Source organism: Anarhichas minor, unplaced genomic scaffold (assembly GCF_050575085.1).
Source record: "Anarhichas minor isolate MPS153535 unplaced genomic scaffold, ASM5057508v1 ptg000003l, whole genome shotgun sequence".
NCBI lineage: Eukaryota > Metazoa > Chordata > Actinopteri > Perciformes > Anarhichadidae > Anarhichas > Anarhichas minor.
Genome location: NW_027466449.1, coordinates 12,389,416 through 12,410,240, shown reverse-complemented (window position 1 = coordinate 12,410,240; position 20,825 = coordinate 12,389,416). Strand labels below are relative to the sequence as shown.

General features: G+C 41.7%; 2 protein-coding genes across 3 annotated transcripts in view; both read right to left on the bottom strand.

Annotated features, from left to right (window-relative positions):
- The window catches only part of atp9a (ATPase phospholipid transporting 9A), a 28,064-nt gene extending 25,940 nt beyond the window's left edge, over positions 1–2,124 (bottom strand). Inside the window, exon 1 of one of the 2 annotated variants that reach the window (XM_076098301.1) lies at positions 1,988–2,124. In XM_076098301.1, coding sequence (XP_075954416.1) covers positions 1,988–2,031 — 44 coding nt within the window. In that variant the 5' untranslated portion in view covers positions 2,032–2,124. Of the gene's footprint in view, positions 1–1,963 lie in introns of both variants that reach the window. The other variant, XM_076098292.1, reaches the window with a different exon arrangement.
- A 2,824-nt stretch (positions 2,125–4,948) lies between these two features.
- Positions 4,949–10,910, bottom strand: sall4 (spalt-like transcription factor 4). The gene is made up of 4 exons (XM_076091672.1): positions 10,844–10,910; positions 5,972–8,434; positions 5,587–5,891; positions 4,949–5,472 (listed from the first exon to the last, which is right to left on the bottom strand). Exons 1-4 carry the CDS (start codon positions 10,908–10,910, stop codon positions 5,038–5,040), a joined length of 3,270 nt encoding a protein of 1,089 aa, XP_075947787.1. The 3' UTR covers positions 4,949–5,037.
- Between the last annotated feature and the right edge of the window lie 9,915 nt (positions 10,911–20,825).

Here is a 20,825-nt window from a genome sequence, read left to right as displayed (position 1 = left end):
TATGACGACAGCATGTTGTATTTTTTACAGATTTCCTGCCACAGCTCTTTGTTAATGTGTTGCTTAAGGTCCATGATCATGCCACAGCTCTTCGTTAATGTGTTGCTTAAGGTCAATGATCATGGAGTCTGGAGAGATTATACTTTCAAAGATAAATATTAACATTTGGAATAGGGTGGCCACTCCCATCGCTCTACCTAAACAAAGCATTCCAAATCAATAAACTAGGAGCCCAGCGACCTCGTGATGAATAACTGAACTACTTTCCAAGTAAATAAACTTCCTAATAGTTTCATGACGGATGACTTATTTTAAAAAGGCCCGACAACTTTTCTACTGCAGTTAAATATGAAGAGATATTCTTGTTGCTGTATTTAAAGATCACTTCTTGTGCATGTTGGAGAATAACACTGACAACAATGGGCTCTGTCACTGTAAAGTAATCTCGTAAAATAATCACGTCTCGCTCTGTTTGGACCTCGGAAGTCTCTCACAGAGACAGCGAAGCTAAAGTGCATCCTACGCAGGGCGGCACAATTATCAAAGATTTAGCTAAGCACAATATGGCCGACTGCAATTCTCAAATAGCAGGATGCACAACATTTGTTTCAGGAAATGTGTGAAAATACCATTTTAATGATATATGGTTGTGGTGCAGAGTTGTCCTGGCCTTCACATCACATTCAACAGACTTAAGAAAAACATTGCCACAAAAATCATACTATATACATTTTAAGATATTTTTGTATGATGTAAAAATTATACTTCCCTCTGATATCGCGAATCATATTCAATTGCTACGTCAGTCAATACAATTGCAATTGGATTACACATTGGACGTGAAGCAGCAGGAAAAGACACAGCTGTGAATAATAAGGTTAATGATGGCTGAATTGCATTGAGCTGCTTCAGTTTCAGGGTTGTGCATGCTGACTCACTGCGACAGTTGAAGAGAATGGAACATCGTGAGCCTAATTTGTAACACCTGTGCTTTTCCTACTATGACAAGTCACAATGTCTAATAAACTAATAAATGAATTCAATACGACAATCCTGTAATAAATCCTACCTCCATGAAGGTTATAACGTTCTGTTTTTGTTGAAACTTTTATCACAAAGAGATGCGTTTCTCATATTTAGCATACCCTGCTTCTTATTTTGTCTACGATACCATCATTGGTGTAAACTGAACATTAACCTTCATAAGGGTAGGATTTATTATATTAGACCGGATTATCTTTACCTAGACTGGCAATTGAGTGTATTACGATGAACAGGTGAATCAGGCTTGACTATAAATTATACTGCAAACTACAGAAAATAATGTACACATAGCTGCATTTTCTTTAAATCTTTTGTCTTTAAATTCTGTGATTATTACAGGAAGTGACGTCATCGCGACAGCCTGACCAGACTATTGGCCGCATTTCTCCATCAACCCTCTGCCCTGCACGTCTTCTGTGATCCATCATCATTTATGAGGCCCGACCCTTTTATGTGCTGGTCAAAATAAACAACCTACAAAAAGCATACATTGATACATTTAATATACACATTCCATCGTCATGGCAGGGCCTACATGACAAGCGTGCTTCTCCAGCTATTTGACAGGCAAGCACCGGCTCTGCCGAGCCAATATTGACATGGGCGTCAAAATGCACTTGCTCTGACTGCACCCCGGAACAAGGATGTCTCCTGGACGCTACTGCTAACATTAGCTGCTATAAAGCTACTGTGAATTGCCACATAATGTTTAAAGTAACGTGTATTCGTCTGTTAGACGCTGTTTATTGTTGCCCTGACTGCTCCCCCTCCGCCACTGCTAAGCTAGTTATAGAGACAATGTCGACGCGCTCTTGTAAACAATTTAACGGCTACTCTGATATCAGCGGAAGCCGACGGACAAAACACGTTAACCAACTGGTTTCCTCTTACTGTTTTCTGTGCCGTTTAGCCCCCTTACCCATTTCTGTGTTTACTGTCTTGCCTTTTCGGCCGCCTCACGGGCTGTAGAGGGATATTGTCGGTCATTCCTGCAGCTCCTGGTAGCGGGTGGAGGCTGTGGGCAGCACGCCTGTGCTGTCGCTGTTCTGGGCGGAGGCTTCCCAGCTGTCACTCACACAGGACGGTTCAGCTGGCGGATGGGCGCACGCACACTTACCTCAGCATGGCCCGTTTGATAATATAATATTTTGGTATTTTGAAGCCAACGTTTATTAATAAAATTAGGCTATCATCAAATTATAGTATAGTTTACCTCACATTATTCCCTACCATCCGAAATACTTATCAACATGCCTTTATATGTTGCTGTTTTGGGGGAAACCAGTGGTAAGCAACTAAGTATAGGCTAAAGTACTACAGTTTTTAGGTAATTGAGTATTTGCATTACATTTAGCCAACATTTTCTTCCACTTTATACTTCTACACCATCTACATTTGTATATTGCACTACATTTATTTAACTACAGTTACAAGTTATTCCACATTACAAAGACATATAATCAACAGCATATAATGGATTATGAAACATTTGCTTAAATCAAAGACATGTCTTTTGTGGCTGATTAGATCTGCTCAGGTTGGACTTGTACAAACATATGTACTTTGGATCTAAATCATTGTTGGGGGGGCCAAAGGAACATCTTAACACAAGCTTCTAAAACAGGTGTACAAGCGTATCGAAGGAAATGGAAAGAGATGAGCGAGTGTATGCTATTGTAGCAAAAATGTACTATTTGTATAATGCATGGCACAACTTTGTCTTCAGTGTGTAATGTAGAAGAGGGACAGTCTTTGTTATCATGAAAGCAGTTGCATTTAACATTTCAGGGTTTCTATCCTGAGCCATGCTTCAATTTTATATATAAAACCTATATAAAAAGTCTTTGTGTCCAGGTCTCTTTATTTTGTGACCGGACAAGTGTGTTGTGTTGTCCAAGACAGAAACAAATCGAAGTCTGATACACAACAAAAAGTGAACACTGTGACTATGGTTGTTTTTATAGTCGAGCAGACATATTGTAGTTCAGGGGATCTGTGATTACTCACTGTACACCTACTACTCATTTTAGTGTACCGTAATGACATGCAAGTAGCATTGTATCATGTCAACATTGTAAAAGACCACTTTATAGTTGACCTGAAATGGAATGTGGACAGGATGAGAAAGCATGCGTCAGTTGTGGATGCAAATCGTCATTCATGGAGGATGCAAAACGGAAGGGATTAATGGCTACTGGTCAGTCGTGACAACAGCAAATAATACTTAAGAGTCATCTCAAGGTGAATTGATGTAAATTAGGGTTAACGTACATGAAAACTTGCCTGTGCTGGTGTAGAAGTTAGCGTGGGGCTAGGCTACATTTCAGTGGCTAGGCTACGTTCTCAGTTGGAGATGCATTTCATCCTTTGTTCTCAGCTCAAATCAGTTTGGCAACAGTAACGTCAGCAGCGAAATAATGACAGGGAAAATATTGAAAAAGTCACCCTGATTTTATTTTTCAAAAATCAGAAAATATTTAGGTGTAGGAAACATTTGAAGAACAAAAAAACAATTTACATTGTAAACAGGCTCAACATCACTTGAATTGCAGAGACCAACTTTAAAGCAGTTTTGACATGGTTTGCTAAAGAAAGGCACAACTTGGCAAATGCGTATCGATAAGGAATGTACAGCAGGGGCCTACAAAGTACTCTGACCATTCTGAGTTGTGCAAAGTGTCCAGTGATACATTCATTACTGTTCAACTCAGCAGGTTGAGAATGAAACTCTTATCGTATACCCGAGAATGTATCGGAAAATGTACAGAGCATTGCGTTGAGCGTCGGGGGCAAGGAGGACAACTAAAATCTAAACGAGGTAGAACGCACCCCCTAAACTCAAGCATTTTGTGAATTATAAATAAATGACGCTACAGTCGATACGATAACCTAGAAAGAAAAAGTTCTGACGATTGGTTGTTTCACACAAAATCTGACAGGAAGGGAAAGTTTACAAAATTGTTGATTTGCCCTTTCCCCCGTTCAGCCGTCACAATAAAAAAAACTGTGACGTGGAACTATAATATGTAAACGTCCTCAAACCTGAAATAAAGTGCAGGCATGAGATCATTAAGCATATAATAGCCTTCAGCTCTCAGCCAACTAAGTTTGAATCTGCAGATTTACAAGTGGAATATGTTTTTTGGGGGGGGGGAAATTGATTTCATGAACTTCAATGCTACAATGTTATACGGTTCAACACATTAATCCATCAGTCTAACAGAGCCTTCATAACAAATTTATGGTGCAGTGAAAGACAACAGCAACATTGTACAATTCATTTTAGGCACTTGGCAAAGAGGTCTGAGTCATTACCTACTGTATCTTAGCACTATTGCAACAATGATGAAGGACTATTTTGTCACCGACATTATCCGAAAACAGATGAGTGAACTGTTGCACCTTGATTTAATGGACAAGACACCGGAATAATCCGTCAGTCGGATCAAAACCCCCCTTCACAATGAGACATGCTAATGACATTTGCCACTACAAAAATGTACAACGTCATAAAACCTATGGCACACAATAGGAGGGAAAGTAGTCATTTTAGAGACACACGTTAACTACACCATTATTTCTGAACACTGAGACAGGGTGTCCTTAAAAAAGCCATGCCCTGAAACTTCCTATTAAAGTCAAAATCCTTCAAAAAAAAAAAAGAAAAAGTATCGAGCAGACAGTCTGAATTAAAGCAGTTTCAAGTAAGTTAGACATCCAAACTTCTGGATAGACAGCAAAACAGAACAAAAAGTAAAAAGAAAGAAATACCCGCATATATATTTATATAAAGTAAAACATCAAATACAACTACAGTAGTTATATCAATTTCAACTAAAAATAACACTTAGAATGAAGAGAGAGCTGCGATGAAGTTACTGGAAAAATTCAAACAATCTAAGCACATTCTACAAGGTTCTCTGCGAATATTGATTGTACCTCATTCAAAAAGAGACATTCAAAAACTGAGTTCAGGTGGTAAAAAAAACAAACCTAGTTAACTGCAATTTTACCCTCCTCCATGAAATGTGGGAACTGAGATTTTGGCACGCTGTCGGAACTGGTCTTCTCAATTTCTGCCATGGTGGTGGGCAAGCCGGCGTGGGACCCATCCATCTTCATGAGGCCTCCGGTGGATCCAATCAGAGGCCCACCGGCAGGACTCCCGGGGAGCGGGATGCCACCTCCCTGGATGACGGAAATTTCATTGTTCTTCATGGTGAGGCCCCCGCTAAAGGCGGAAGCGTACTGGTTCCACAGAGACTGGTCAAAGTTAATTGGTGGAACCCCCAGTTCTTTGGGGGCCTGCAGGATCTCTGGCAACATCTTAGCCTCGGAGCTCATCGCCATCAGCGCCATAGGGTTATCCAGGGACAGGCGCTGGCCGCGCCGCGACGTGTTGTTCCACATGTGAGTGCCGATATGCACCTAAAAAAAAGACAAGACACGGTTAATTACCATCCCACCACAAACACTTGATGTTACACTATCCCCAAGAACACTCTTAAAAATGGCCAATTCAGCACAACAACGATGACGTACCTTCAGATTTCCCTTGGTGGTGAAAGCCCTGCCACAGACATTGCAGGCGAAAGGCTTCTCCCCTGTATGAGTGCGCTCGTGGATCTGCAAGGCGCTGGCGGATGAGAAGTTCTTGCTGCAGGCGTGACACACGTGCTGTTTGGATGATCGTCGCGGTGTGCTGGAGATGGAGGAGGGCATGGTGGTTCCCTGAGGCATGTGGGAGCTGAACAAACCGTGAGGGCCCATGGGATTCTCGGGAGGAAGCTTCATCTCCAGGCTGGCCAGACTCGACGGCATCCTCATGAAGGTCATATTACCGGGAACTGTTTTGAGTAAGAAGGTGGAAAATGAGATCAACGCATCCAACATGACAGCGTCATATACTTCTTCCTAATAAACTCACCATAATCTCCATTTGTGAATGGCATGCCGGGCTCTTCTTTGATCGCTTTGGGGGTGAAGCTGCTGGAAGCGGTGAGGTCAAGGGCCCCGCTGGACTCGGTGCCACCTTGAGCACCAAAATCAGACTCTAGTTTACTCACGCCGTGGGCGAATTCATCAACAGCAGACTCGGGAGACTTGCCAATACTCATGTTGCCGTTCAGTGGGGAAGAGGAGTGAAACGACATGGCAGAGTCAGAAATGGCAGGACTGCGGCCGTTCTGATATTCCTGCTCTCTGGGAGCCGATGAAGATTCTTTGGATGTTCCCTCGCTTTCCGAAGCGGTGCTACTCTGTCGTGTCAGTGCGAGAGCGGAGGTGAGATTCTTCAAAACGTGAAGGCTGGAAAAAATGGTGGGAGCGGCATGCTTCGGCGGCTGTTCCTCAGAGGCGGGTGGGAGGGAATCCGAGGCGTCGTTTGGCTTCTGGGAGTTCACCTCTGGCTCATGATCCTCCAAGCTCGCTTCAAAAGCATTGATATCCATAGACTGCTCCTCTGACAGAGAGGACTCCATTGCTTCCTCTCCTTCGAACTGGGTTTCTGGCATCGGGGTGTTGGGGATCTGCCCGCCCATGTGCATACGAATGTGCTGCTGCAGAACCACGGCATTGGTGAACTTCTTCTGGCAGATGGGACACGAGTGCTGCATTTTAAGCGGAGTGTTAGCCCTGTGCACCCCGTAATGGGCCTTCAGGTTACCCTTGGTGGAGAACGCGCGGCCACAGATTTTGCACTTGTAGGGCCTCTCGCCGGTGTGCGTGCGGTAATGCATTTTGAGTGAGCTCTGGCAACTGAGCACTCGATGGCAGATCACACACTCGTTGGGGTCCCTGGTCCTCTTGTCCAGGCCGTCCACCATCTGCTGAAGTTTTGCGGTTCCAGAGCTGTGTTCTCCCATGAGGGCATTGCCAGTCATATGATGCAGCGCTCCAAGCAGTTCTTTAGCATCCCTCGGAATGGGTTCCACTCCCCTCTCTTGGCCAAAGACAATAGAGGAAACAGATGGGGAGCCATTACTTGTTGATGGGGAGGGTCTCTGAGAAAATGGGTCCCCTGCGAAGCTGTCAAACGTCGTCTTGAATCCTGATGCGGGTGACGGGTGGAAGCCGGCAGCAGGATGACCCAGCTTAGGCTTAACGTCGGTCATATTTGACTCGTCTATGGGCATAGACATGCCAAAGGGAATGCCGCTGCTGGTGGGGATGTTGTCAAGATGCTCTGGCACAGGATGTGGGTTCATGCCAATGTTAGGATACTTGTCCCTGTGCCTCTGGAAATGCACTTTGAGGTTTCCTTTGGTTGTGAAGCGGTTTCCGCAAATGTTACACTTGAAGGGCCTCTCGCCGGTGTGAGAGCGCAAGTGAATCTGGAGAGCGCTGTCATTGCCAAAGCTCTTCCCGCAGTACTTACACTTGTGCTTGTATAACGAGTCTGCGTTCTTTAATTCTGGCGGGGGGCTCAGCATCTTTGGTGTCACTTTTTTGGAGGACTCGATCCCCGACTGGGTACCATTGAAGGCGCTGGCGAAACCCATGACACCTGGGGACTGTGGCAGATGTGCTGGTAAGCGGCTAGCTGGATCTGGTAGGCCCTTCAAAATGTCTGTTTTAGGAGTCATAGATTCCAGTCCTCCGGGTAGAGAGGTAGAGATGCCAGCGGTCAGCGGTCGTTTGCCTTGCTTCATGGTCTGGTCAGAAAGGCTCTGACTGCCGGTCCTTTTTCCTATCAGAGCCGCTGCAGCAGACAGCTGTTGAGAGAGATGTGCACCGAGGGCTTTCAAAGGGTCCATCGCGTCCCCGACCGATGCCTGGAGACCCTGTGGAGTCATTGTGGCTACCTGGATTCGGATCTGTTCTGTGAGCTGGATTTGCTGTAGCTGCTGCTGCTGGAGGAACACCAACTTCTCCAAGATGATCGGGATGGACTGCAGGACCTCTTGTGATGAGGTCAGAGATGTAATGTTTGAGTAATGCTGGGAGACCGCCACTTTGGTGTCTGCCATGGTTTCAAGAGTGACATTTGAATTTTGCATTTTCAGTGGGGGGCGGAAAGTCAACTCAGGGCTAAGAGGCATTTCCGTGTGATCCTGCTGTCCCGAGTCCTCTGCATTCATGCTCGAGTCGTCCTCCGTTCTTTCCAGGTGGTCTGTGTTGACGTTCGATTGGGAATGGCTGCTGGACTGGCTGTCGTCGTGGTCACTGGTAAGGCTTTCGGGAGAGCCCTGAGAATACTCCTCAGGCACTTCATTGCCATCTCCGTCTTTCATGATGACCACTTGCTGACTTTTAGTGCATTTCTTCTCGTGTTCAAGAAATTCTGCTTCATCAAAGAACTCGGCACAACACTTGTTGCAGACCCTGGGCTCGTCCACTCGGAATCTCTTCCCTTCATTTGCAGATTCCTTCCCATCGCCGGGAGAAATTCCTAAAAAAAAGAAGAAAAAAAAGAGAGAACACAGGGTTTTGATTAATGTACTTCATATAGTTATGACAATATCTCGCCAATCAAAATAATAAATAAAAGTTATGCTACAATAAAAAAAAGACAAGTTTAGAAAACAGTATTATTGGTAATCTGTTGAGAGTAAAATTATGGTATTAAAAAATGTTTTAATGGTTGCCATTGTGACAGAGTTGATTCTGTGGCGTTTTTAGGCTTTAGCGGTGTATTCATTGGATCATCTAAGACGCTCCTCTTCTTTTATCGACCCCCTGTGGGTCACTGCACTGTGAGGGACTTTGAATGTGCCTCCAGGGCCAGCAGAGGGCAATCATCTCCCTTTGACATTACCCAGAACAATGTCCATAAGACAAAAGACCCATGAGCATTAAATTACCGTTTCTGAAACACTCCACCAAATACTTGCTGAAAATCAAATCCGTTTCCAGTGCTACATATGGGAGCAACACGTGTGAACGATATCAAACTAAACACCAAGTAAAAATGTAAATTTATGATGAGCATGAATTTCTAAAAACTGAATTTGATGTCCCAGTTGGTATATAATTATAAGATTAAGTTTTCTATGCAAACATGGGCTGAAAAAAATAAATATGTATGGCCAATCTAATGTTTATTACCTTCAAGCATTTTCACAGCCTGTGAAAGCCTGATAAGTGCTCCAAGTGAGCTTTTTAATTTGTCTGCTAACCAAGAGGCCATTTCACAACTGGGTGTATTGTTAAATGCTAATGCCCCTGAGAAAAGGGGGTAGACCACCTGTTTGCATTTGCCCAAGGAAACTGTTGGACTTGTTAATTGCTCACCAGGAGGTATTGAAGCCGGAGTCACACAAAAAAAAGAAGAAAAAAAAAAAAAAGAAGTTGTTTAACTGCATTACACTCTGGTTTGTGAGTAAAACAGTAGGCAGGGCTCATTTGCTCTCTAGCGTATAGTCACTCATAACATAATTAACTTCGATAGGAACAATACACAGATGGTGGAACTGAGGAAATATTCAAACTACTATTATTTCCAATAAAATCACAAGCTGTGCATTATAAAAGTTAAATAACAATAAGGGGGCAACGCTGTAGTTTACCACTTGACGGCGCATGACCTGTACAGATCACCTTTGGTTGGGTACATGACACGAGGTCAGACTTAAACATTCAATACATGATCCTGTGCAATTCACGAAATGTTTAATAGTTCGTCGAACAACGGTGTTGAGGTAAAAAAAAAAATATATATATATAATAATACTGTGCCGCGGCTCTCCTAACACCGTGTTAACAAGGTTTCCTAATTATAAGGTGAGGTCTGCGCCAGCAGTTTCGGGAGTTTGCATATGGCAGCACCAAAACGCACCCCCACCCAGTCTCCAACAGAAAAAAAAAAAAAAAAAAAGAAAAAAAAAAGGCCACTGCTCCATCCCCCACATATGTACGAAAGGAAACAGTCATGCATTAAACTGGGGGATTTATTGCCTTTAGCCCAGCTTACTCCAGAGTCACATTTCATTCATTCGCTTTGTATGCATCTTTGTTTAAAACCTCAACATAGGCGCGCACTTACAAACAAATGCCAGCATAATTGTAGGAGAAATGACCAGATATGCAAGTAGTTAGATTACAGACAGCGACATGACAAATTAAAAAGATGTTAATCATTCAATTTAGAACTCAAACAATGGCAACAGTAGCGACAGGCTACCCCTTTAAAGAGATTTGAAAAGTAGCCTACTATTAATATTTGCTCAGATTTAAAGTGCTGTTACATGATGAATGAGACCAGTTGGTGATATCAGAATGATATTTTAAAAAGTAAAAAAAAAAGGATACACAACGGATATCCTGACCAGGCTCATTCTTTGCCACACGACTTCCTACAAAGTATCCAGAAACCAACAGGTAGCAACATATGCTTCAATGAAGACAAAAAAAAAAAGTTCAAAACAGAGTCGCTGACTTCAATTTTGCCCAATTAAAAAAAGAGCTACAAGACAAGTAATCGATTTATGATGAAATTGATGAATTAGTTAAATACCAAATAAGTAAATAAGTAACACACAGGCCAAATGATAACTTCATGTGAACCAAGTAAAAGCTGAACGTTACAGTGTCTTCATTTTTTAAACCCCTCCTTGTGCAACACCTGTATTTTGTTTAAACATATATATATATATATATATTTCCAAATGTGTCGCCTGTCATGACTGGGGTTAAGTTTTACTCCTGGTCAATTCAAACGGACAGCAACAGGTCAAAGTGTAAAAGGCTGCCCCCCGCCCCCAACTGGGAGATAAAATGTCGATAGTTTGCATTATGGCATGGCGGAGCCACTCGACACATTTTGAGGTAGCCAACTCTCTCACATCTAGTGTAAACTTACCATTTTGGGACGGACCGGGCTCGTCGGAGTTGATCTGCTGCGGTTTGGCTTGCTTGCGCCTCGACATGGTGCAACCATCCGGAGCAAAAGAGTTGCCAACAATATTCCGCTCCTTCTCCAACAAATTCTTCGGCTTGGGAAAATTAACCCCTCAAGTAGAAATGCGCATGTCACCCGTAATTATTATTATCAATAATGCATTGCGATTTATCACGGTCCTCTGACAGCTGATTGGCTCCAGTCCAAGTGCTCACACATTATTCAAATGCGCTCCCCAGCGACGAGCGGAGCGGAGTGCCGGGAGGGGGCGGGAGGAGCCCTGCTAGTGGATGGACGGCAGGATGGAGGCAGGGTTAATAACACCCAACTCATCGCTCTTTCCCTTGTTCCTGAGAAAAAATAAATGTGTGTCACGGATACACACAAGCGACCGAAAGATCAGCCAAACAACATCATCTTAAACTGGTCTGTTAATAATCTGTGGCACTTTTAACTGGAAACATTAAAACAACATTAAATGCCTCACGTACTTTGTGGTGTTTATTTAATTAACCAGTAGATCCTCTGAGTTTTCTCATACATACATTTTTTAATCTTGAATGCATATAGTTTCTGTTTTTTGTTGTTGCAGTGATTCATGCCCAACACTTAAATTATATTATATATATTATATATATTATTATATTGTATGTCTTTATTCTCCTACGGGTTCATAGCAAACATAAAGAGTCAGAAACAGTTTTATTGTCAAGTTAGTTTGCTCATATAAGGGATTTGTCTTGGTGATTGGTGCAGTAAACAACAATAAACATAGTGCCAAACTCAAGAGACATGATATAAAATTGGAAAAATGTACAATAGAAAATATGAAATAATATAGGAAATAGGTTTCGTAAAAATATATGTGCTTTTAAAGTGGAAGTAAACTATGTATTTATGATATTCCTGTAGACATATGTGGTGGTCAGTTATATATAGATATCTTCTCACAAGGGGCATTTATAGATGTCTTTGGATATTCTACCAACAAATATCATGGGATTGCTGTTTATTAATAGAAAGGGTATAAATGTTCATCTAAACTCTTCCAAATACAGTAAAAAAAGTTAGAGCAGTTTTATCTCAGGAGTGTACAGTAATGAAGGATACACACACACACACACACACACACACACCAACTCTGTTTGTACCACTTCTTTAAGGCTATATACAGAAGTATTTATGGCATACAGTATGTTTACATTACAAACTAAAGAACCAAACAAGACATGGAAATAAAGTACATGGTTTATGGTGTTTGTTATTGTGCATGGAAGTTGTTGTTTCCCCACTTTTAAATATACAACAGTGCCCAGTAACTTATGCCACTGCTCCAAAAATGTTTCCTTTAGTGTTATAGACAGAGATCACTTAAATGTTGTGAATATTCAGGCTTCTGCAAACAGAAAGAAGCAATCACACTGCTGGGTTTTGCATTTTTTCCACTTGCAGTGATGCATTATTTATTAGTAAAGCTGAATTTGTCACATACTTTGTCCTGTGTTTCCTACATGTCAACGTGCTGAGCTCTAATGCCCGAAAAAACATACTCTTATCATTAGAGTTTATTTTGGAGCATCATGTCAGACAAAACGACAAATGTCACCCCAATCTTCAACGGTATTGGGGCTGATGTAGTACTGGCTACACTGTAGTTGTGTTGTGAAATTAGGAAGATATCTGCTTTGCATTAACATTCACCTTTTGGGCATTGTTGATGTGCCAAAAACATCCCAGGAGGTTCATGACACATCACTGAAGAGAATTCACACAATGTGAACATCTTTGTGAGTGTCCTTCAGATTTAATGTGACTAAAGTGGTTTAGACGGGTATAGTAGAAAAACAGAATCAATCACCCAACATTACATCTTCTGATAACGCTAAAATCTGTGAGTGTAAAGATCCCGACATGTTCAGTGATAACACAGGATGTGTGCGGATTTGGCTTTACATAAGAATCCAGACCACAACTTTAAGATTCATAGATGTTCAGAGCATGAATATATGAGGTATGCAGGACATGTATACCGCCTTACTTGTACTTCGTTCGCACATTACCTTATGCAGGCAGGAATGTATTTTTGGAATGTGACACACTGAGGACATACCGAGCTGTGTGCAACCGAGGGGTCAGCTGAGATCATAGCAGTGTGGGAAAATGTATTTTTGGATTAAAATTTATTATACACGAGACAAGAAGAAGAGAGAGGAGACTATTCTGTATGTGACGAGCTCCTCCGTGACTTTCAGAGAGTAAACAATGTAAACAAAAAATACCAACACCAAAGATTAATAATCACATTCTCAGTTATGACTCTCAACTTGTCATAGTACATGGAGGAGTAATTCATACATTTGCTGAGAATACAAATTTAAAACTCTACACCTATCATTTAAATGAGCCGATATAGACATGATTTGGGCCTTTCATCATTGTATTTCAGTGTGGAAGGCCTCCGCATGTGTTATATAATGCCACAGCTGATAAGTGCGAGACAAAGACAAGCCAATATATTCAGATAAACAAATGCCCTTTAAGGGACTGGGTGAAGGTGAAAAAGAGGGGAGTGCTGTCTAGACGCTTTATTGCCCCAATAAGAAACTATGCTTGAATACGCTGTTTCTTCTACGTTCAATCTAAACAAGCCAAACCGTGTGCGGTTGTAAAAGTGCAGTTGTGGGAACCAGATGGACACATCAGCCACATGGCATACCTTTTTTTTGAAAATTAAACAATAAGACAATCAATCTCAAATAACAAAAACATAACGATAATACAATGGATAAGTTAATTGAACGTGAAAATGAGTGCTCAATCAATGGAGACAGTGAAAGAAAAGAAATCCATGTTGCTGCTTCGTACTTCTGTAAAAAGCAATAAGCCGTATGGACAGAGAGAGATCCTCGGCCTTTTCTCTGCCTGTTGTTAAAGTGGTGATAGTTTGTCAGCTGCTGAGGTCCATTGTGATCATTCTGTGCTGGTCGATGTCGGCCATGTCTTGTTTGAGAAAACTGTCCACGTGTTGCAGTGAGCACAGAAACCATAACATATACTGTGTCCTTGACCAGGTCATGTACAGTATCTGACAATATATTGACTATATTCACTGATGGGGAGTTACTATTCAGTATTTTACTACATCCTGACCGTTCCTGCATTCCCTCTGGAGTTTACACGACGCTGCGAGATCGGAGAGACGTTAAGTTTCTCACATGTCATTTGCCGAGTTTTACGATGACCTTGCAGTGGACAAACAATAATGGCCTCAACACTTGCTGAGGAATTGTGAATTGAACATGTGTTTTCTAAGCACTCAGTAAAAGATGAAAGGCACTGACCGCCCGGGGAAGTTGTGAAGACGTGTGACAATCAGTACTGTTGTCAAAACCAGCCCATTTCTTTTATGAAAAAAGCCAGCTTTACTAATCGGTTTGCTAAATCTTGAGCTATAGGCTAAAATAACGTAACCCCCCCCCCTTCACTCAGAAATCTGTTTCACTCACTGTTTGACCCTCGTTGTGCAGAAGTCAGTAGTTTGACACTAGAAGGCTGTTTTCACATTCATCTGCTGAAGACGGAGTACAGCTGTCTTAAATCGGACGTGTGTGTACAGGCATGATTGAGTGATGTCACAAATATCTTAAAAAACAAATCCTGGTTCAATATGCAACTTACACAAGTGTGATGAGGAAACCTGAAACTTTATATTTGATGCTTCAGTAAAGAAGGAGACATGTAGTGTTTTACAACTTTTGAAATATAAACAAATCTGCGTACTCTCGACTTAATGAGAGACATTTTTAAAACTAGTTTATTGGCAATATCTGGGGTGGAGAAACCACACCAGACATAAAATAGTCTTTAAAGTTGAATATTTGTATTTGTCTTTTAACATTTCTGGAGGGGAAATTCACAAATACTTGAACTCAAATAGTTTATGATCGGCAATGGGTGCAAAATGTAGCCAGAAACTCTGTCATAATCTTTTAATATTCATAATGACAGTGTATTCCGAAACTCCCTGCATTGAATCACACACTTGATAAGTGCTAGATTGCAAACAATTAACGGCCTTCTGGAGAAACATAATGAAAAACAGTATTTTCACATCCGATCGGAGCCATTAAGAACATAGCCAGGCGGTTCATTTCTCACCATTTCAGATGTGTATTCTTCAACAGTGGGACACCAGAAATAGTCTTTTAATGGTTGACCAGTTCCTTGCTCACTGAAACCAGGATTTCTTCCGAGCTTATTTCCTATATCCTGTTTTATTATTTTATCCTCTGTTGGTTTTCTTCAGGTGCCCCCTTAAAACATTTCCTCCCTTGTAGTCAGAAAGAACGTCATTAAACTCACACAAAGGACAAAGGGAAAAAGTTTGTTTTTTCATGCAAGATTTGATGCCCATGGAAAGGGTAAGTAATGCTGAGGATAGGCAAGCACAAATGAAAACAGTCCCGCTGACCTTTTGTTGTTACTTAGACTACTTACATAGGTCCTGTGTTTTTCCCCCCACACATGTTAATCATATCACAACATAAGCTTTGCTTGTAGGCAATCAATCCACTTTTTTCTACGAGAGCACTGTTAAGACGATACAGTGGTTTTCCCTGCCGCCCTTTGTTTTCAGCGTACAATCATCTAAATACGTCATTATCTATCAAATACGAGTGTAGAGGCTCACGACAATCACTACAGTGTCAGACTGTTTTCATTATTGATCAGAGAACACCCTTTCAAATTTCAAACCCTTTCATGAACACATGCTTTAAGTTCTTTTGTCGGGTAACATCAGCCCAGAATAGAGACTGAGGGCATTGAGGTAAAAGGTATTGGATGTTTGTCTGCTGTACTAATATTGTTTTTGTTACCCCCATTGAATGTAGCTCTTTTGAAAAGCATGCCACATACACCTACTAGTCAACTGTAAACACAATATATTTATGGAAGATTTTTTGGGATACATTGATTTTCAAAGCCCCCCCCCTCCGCTGACAAATGTGTTTATTGTTACTTCACTTGGATGTTTGACCTTCACTGTGCAGAATGATGTCTGTGCAGAGTTTGCAACGTGATCTCACAGAAGTAAGCGAAAAACATGTCTGGAGGGGATCTTTGAATACAAAATATAACAAAATACAAAGTCAAATGTAACCGATTCATTTGCATGCTAAAAGTTCAAGCAGAAATGTCTGTAACACCTATCAGGAAGTAGAAATGACTGTCTGTTTCTTCAGCGATAACAAGATGACTGCTTGTTTGTCTCACACTGTTGTTGACTGGGAGGTTGGGCGTTCTTAGGGACATTCCCCAGACAACTTCTGCTCCGCTCATGATTTCTTAAAATGTTGTTTTGGATAATAATTATTGTCAAGATTATTGTAAGCGCTGTTTATTTGCCACATTTGTTTCTAACATTTCATTTGGTGACATGATGTGTTTTATTTTCTTGGTTTATAGTGATGGTAACAGTCTAATATCCTGCTCAGCCCTGAGTGTGTGATCAGTGCGAGTGTGTGTCGAGTGCAGGGGCGGGCGGGTGAGGGGAGAGATCAGTGGCCCACACATGGCTGTAATTTAATGGAGAATTGCCCAGTGGTTCCTGTGCAGAGGTAAACACACCAATAGTCAGGCTTTTGTTATTGCATGACTATGACAAGCACCTCCATCAATAAACAATAGAGTGTTGGGGGGCAACAAGGACTCACTGTATGAAGAGAGACCCCCACTGTGTCCACTTTTCCCCATTCTCTTCTAATCAACCACGCAGCGAAGAAGCATATGTTGAGTCTGTTCAATAACGAGCCTGGAGAGCTGAAGTCACACATTAGAGAGAAAGTAAAGCACAACCACAGATATAGCACTTTCAGGCTTGTATTAAGATCAGAGAACCCCACCACTGTTCATTTACACATTTCTATACATTTATCGAGATGAATTTTGGGGATGAAGAGGTCAAACTTGAAGAATTTGAGACACAATAAACAAAGAGATAGGGAGAGCTTGGCAGTCACTATCAAGCTGTGAGTCAACAGGGGGCCAATCCTTCAAATCTGAGATGCAATCTGGGCCAGGGTCATAAACATTTACAGGGCGGGAAGTGCTGACCAGAGGGCCTTCAGGATATCAGTCCTTTCTTACTTCTAATTAGCTTATGAGAATGAACCACTTATACAATAGCATACTGCCAACTCCTATTTTGGTGATTTCCCAGTGTTGATTTCTGGTGAAATCCATTCAAAACGATAGGACGATGTCAAAAATGTCCATCTAAAATGTATATATACAGAGTTTCACCAAACAGCATAAAAACAATCAGATCCATGCATGGCCGTCAGAAAACATGACCTTAAAACTACAAACGGATGCTCTTTCTTGTCGACTATATCTACCACACAACTTCAGTATCATCCCAAGAGTCAAATATTTCTACTTTGTAGATAAGAAATTTGATTTTGTTATTGTTTGGTTGCTTTTTACATCAAATGTTAGCAAGTGGTTTTACGGTGCAGGAGGATAATGATCATTCACATTGACGGAGTACGTTTTGTGGAAAAGTGCAGCCAGATGGCAAAGCGACCAGAGTAAAGTATGGCGCTGATGAAACATTGATGATTGTAACACTCCCATGTTAACATGAACTCATGCTGACACACGTGCACACACTCACACACAGCTGCTCTACTTCAAATGAAGCAGAAAGTGTATTGGGGGATATTGATTGATCATATTTCTGTCACATTTATTTACACGGACAAAAATAAAAGAATGTGCAGAAAATGAAATATTAAATGAATGTCCGTAGTTAGAGCGGCCTCTACAACAATGCATGGGGCAAAGACCAGGCCCTTCTGAATTACACAGATTGCCACCTCAGAAAGATGTTTGTATTCAAAGAAGAACTTGTGTTAAATTGAAAATTGTGCCATTTGCTATATATTCCCTTGAAAGAGCCAACCCCCTCGCTGTCGTGTTTGTAAAATAGTGAGCAGCAATCTATAACAAAAATGTGCTTGTTCTACGTAAACTACAAAATCTATAAATAGAGTGTAATATATATATATATAAATACATATAATATTAGTTAATTGTCTTATACAGATATATACAGGGTAATATGTATGTTGATGTTGTCCAATGTCAGGCGAGCGAGCAGTCATGCCATGAAAACGGCAATAATACTGAGCTTCAGACAACTTAGAAATATAATTTCTTTTCTACCACCTAGTAGAACAAAAACCAATGGAAGGCCACTCACACAAGTTGGAGTTCCTCCTGTGAACTTCACAAAGAAGCAGTTGTCTACCATTACACAACAATGGAAGGGCACATTGTAAATGGTTATCCATCAACTTAAATGCAGCATAAAGTACATTTACCTGTATGTATTCAAAACAATACACACTATCATCTGCATCATGTAGTAAAACCTGTCGATGTCAAAACATGTCACCAACGCTGTTAGGTAGCTGGTTACGGTAAACAATCTCTGAAAGTTAAAACATCACGCCAGCCATGTCTTTATTTATGTTTCACATTGTGCACCGGGAACGCTTGGAAGTTGGGAATTTCAACAAGGAAAATTCGGACCTCCGAGATGTCTGGAGCGCAGCCAACGTAACTACGGCCCGTGATAATAGCGTGCACTGGGGCCCGTCAACGCCTCTAATTAAGCGTGAGCAAAAAGCTCTCAAACGTGCCCTTGGGTGTTGAAGGGTAAAAACTTCCTAAAATACAAAAGAAACATGCAGCATAAAGCGCTTGACAGTGAATGTGGTCATTCTTCACGGGGCTCAAAGACTATAAGACACCTGGTGGGTTTTCAGGCTCTTCAATGTAGGTTTACGGCGGCAATTGACAAAGACAGCCGCGGACCTCGAAGGTAATGACTGCCCTCTGTGACCGCTGAAAGGAAACTCTTAATCCCCAAAGCCTCTGCCTACTGTATTCAACAACATTCACGCCCCCTCGCACTAAAAATCTGCTCACCATTATTTGATATCGCGGTGTTCTCGTGCTTCGTGGTCCCGTAACGTCTGATATAGAATAAGGTAGATTTTGTTCATAAAAAAAGAGAAAAACTAAAAGACATGTTTGTTATTGCTTCTTCTTGTCAATAAAGTTCAAAGAATCAGAGCTCATGCTACCGCGAGCACATGGACATGAATAAGAGTGTATTATGGTTGTTATGGCAACCACAGAAATGGCTTCTACGCTGAACAATAGTCAGATGGGCCGTGGGGAGGCCCGGTGGCAACCCCCTCCACACCCACATCTGCTGCCCCCACATTCAGACTTATGGGATGTTCTGCCGATTATTTTCTGTCCTGCTTCCCCCTTTCAAAAGTGACAGGCTCAGAGAATGAGAATGAAATTAGGAATCCTGCCAACATCTGTGCAGGAACTGTGCTGCAGTAAGCTCCTGTAACGCGGATCTGATAGGAAGTTAAGAAAGAGGAAAGAGACATACGAGGGCCCGTTGAAGTTATTCAATTCAACGGGGTTCGAAGAAGTGTGTGACAAACGTTCTTATGTGCTGTGCACAGCTTATAACGGCAAACAATTCCGGGGGGGGAAGAGCCATAAACATCCAGCTGGATGATCTGTAAATAATAACATAGCAACCAGAGGGGTACGCAGAGGTAGAATATGTATGCTTCCAGGATATTCTTGTGTCCTTTTTGTCTTTTATTGGTCACATCTAATGGAACATAAACACAATAGGTGAATAAGCAGAACATACAAGCAGACAATTAAGACACAAGTAAGATATTTCAAAGATTAGGGTGTGTTAAATGTGTTGGTGTGAGAGTTGATGCAGACTTTTCTGATTTCCTGAACTTAAAGAATGAATTCAACGGATGTGAAAACCACAGCAACCTCACTCTCCTCAAAAGAAAATGAGCACAAGTTTGTGTGTGTGAGAGGCAGAGGGTGGTTTACTTGATGGGAGGCACAACTGTAAATCACAAGCTTGACAAAAAGGAGAAAACCCAATAGTGCCTTTTGTCCTTCGATTCCTCATGCACAGCAGCCACGGTAGAATTGGATTGAAGCCACCTGCCTGTCTGGAGAAAAGAGAGACGACTGTTGCTTCCCGACATGATGGAGGAAGGATTTTAGTCAAAAAGTGTGACTTCCGCCCCCAAAAACAACAACTGGCATCACAAACGATGTCAGGTGGAGCAACAGACGAGGGATACCTCTTCCAGGACATACACATGCAATATTTGTAGTAAATAAGTCTTTTGTCGTTTCAAGTGTCCAAACTTGTATTACTTGTTTGAATCCCTGTGCCATTTGACGACTCCCCTCCATATCACCTACTTTCCTCTCAGGTATGCATCCACTCACTTTTGTATACTCACACAGATACTATTAAAAAAAAAACTGAGTTAATCCTCACACATCGTGACCACTGATGCATTTATAGGCCAGAAAAAAATGGGGGAAAGAAAGACTTCTGTCCGAGGAGGGCATCCAAAACCCCCGCATCCATATTGATTAAACAAATTTGCCACAAATCATATTACAAATGCCCAGTGGGGGGCTATAGAAGTTGGTGGAAATAGCCCATTCATGCTCTGTCCTCCCCCGCAGGGCTGAAGCCTCGACTCTTGGCTCGTTTAAGCGTGCTGACAGCCTCTGATCCTCCGGCCATCTGCAGGGTGGGCTGGCTAGCGCCGAGGGGTCTTTGTGTTTTAAACTTCAGGAGATTTAACAGTGGAACAGAGAGAGAGGAAAAAAAAAAAATCTTAAGGTAAAGGATCCCCCTCATGATTCTGGTTCTAGCTCATTTGCAAGACACACAAATCAAACTGTGAAGTCAAAATGGCACGGAGCAAAGTACTCATAGAGCACACCGATAAGCATCTTCATGGTAAACATTTTGTGTAGAGGTTCTTTTCACAATAAAAGTACCACTTGGACTGATAAG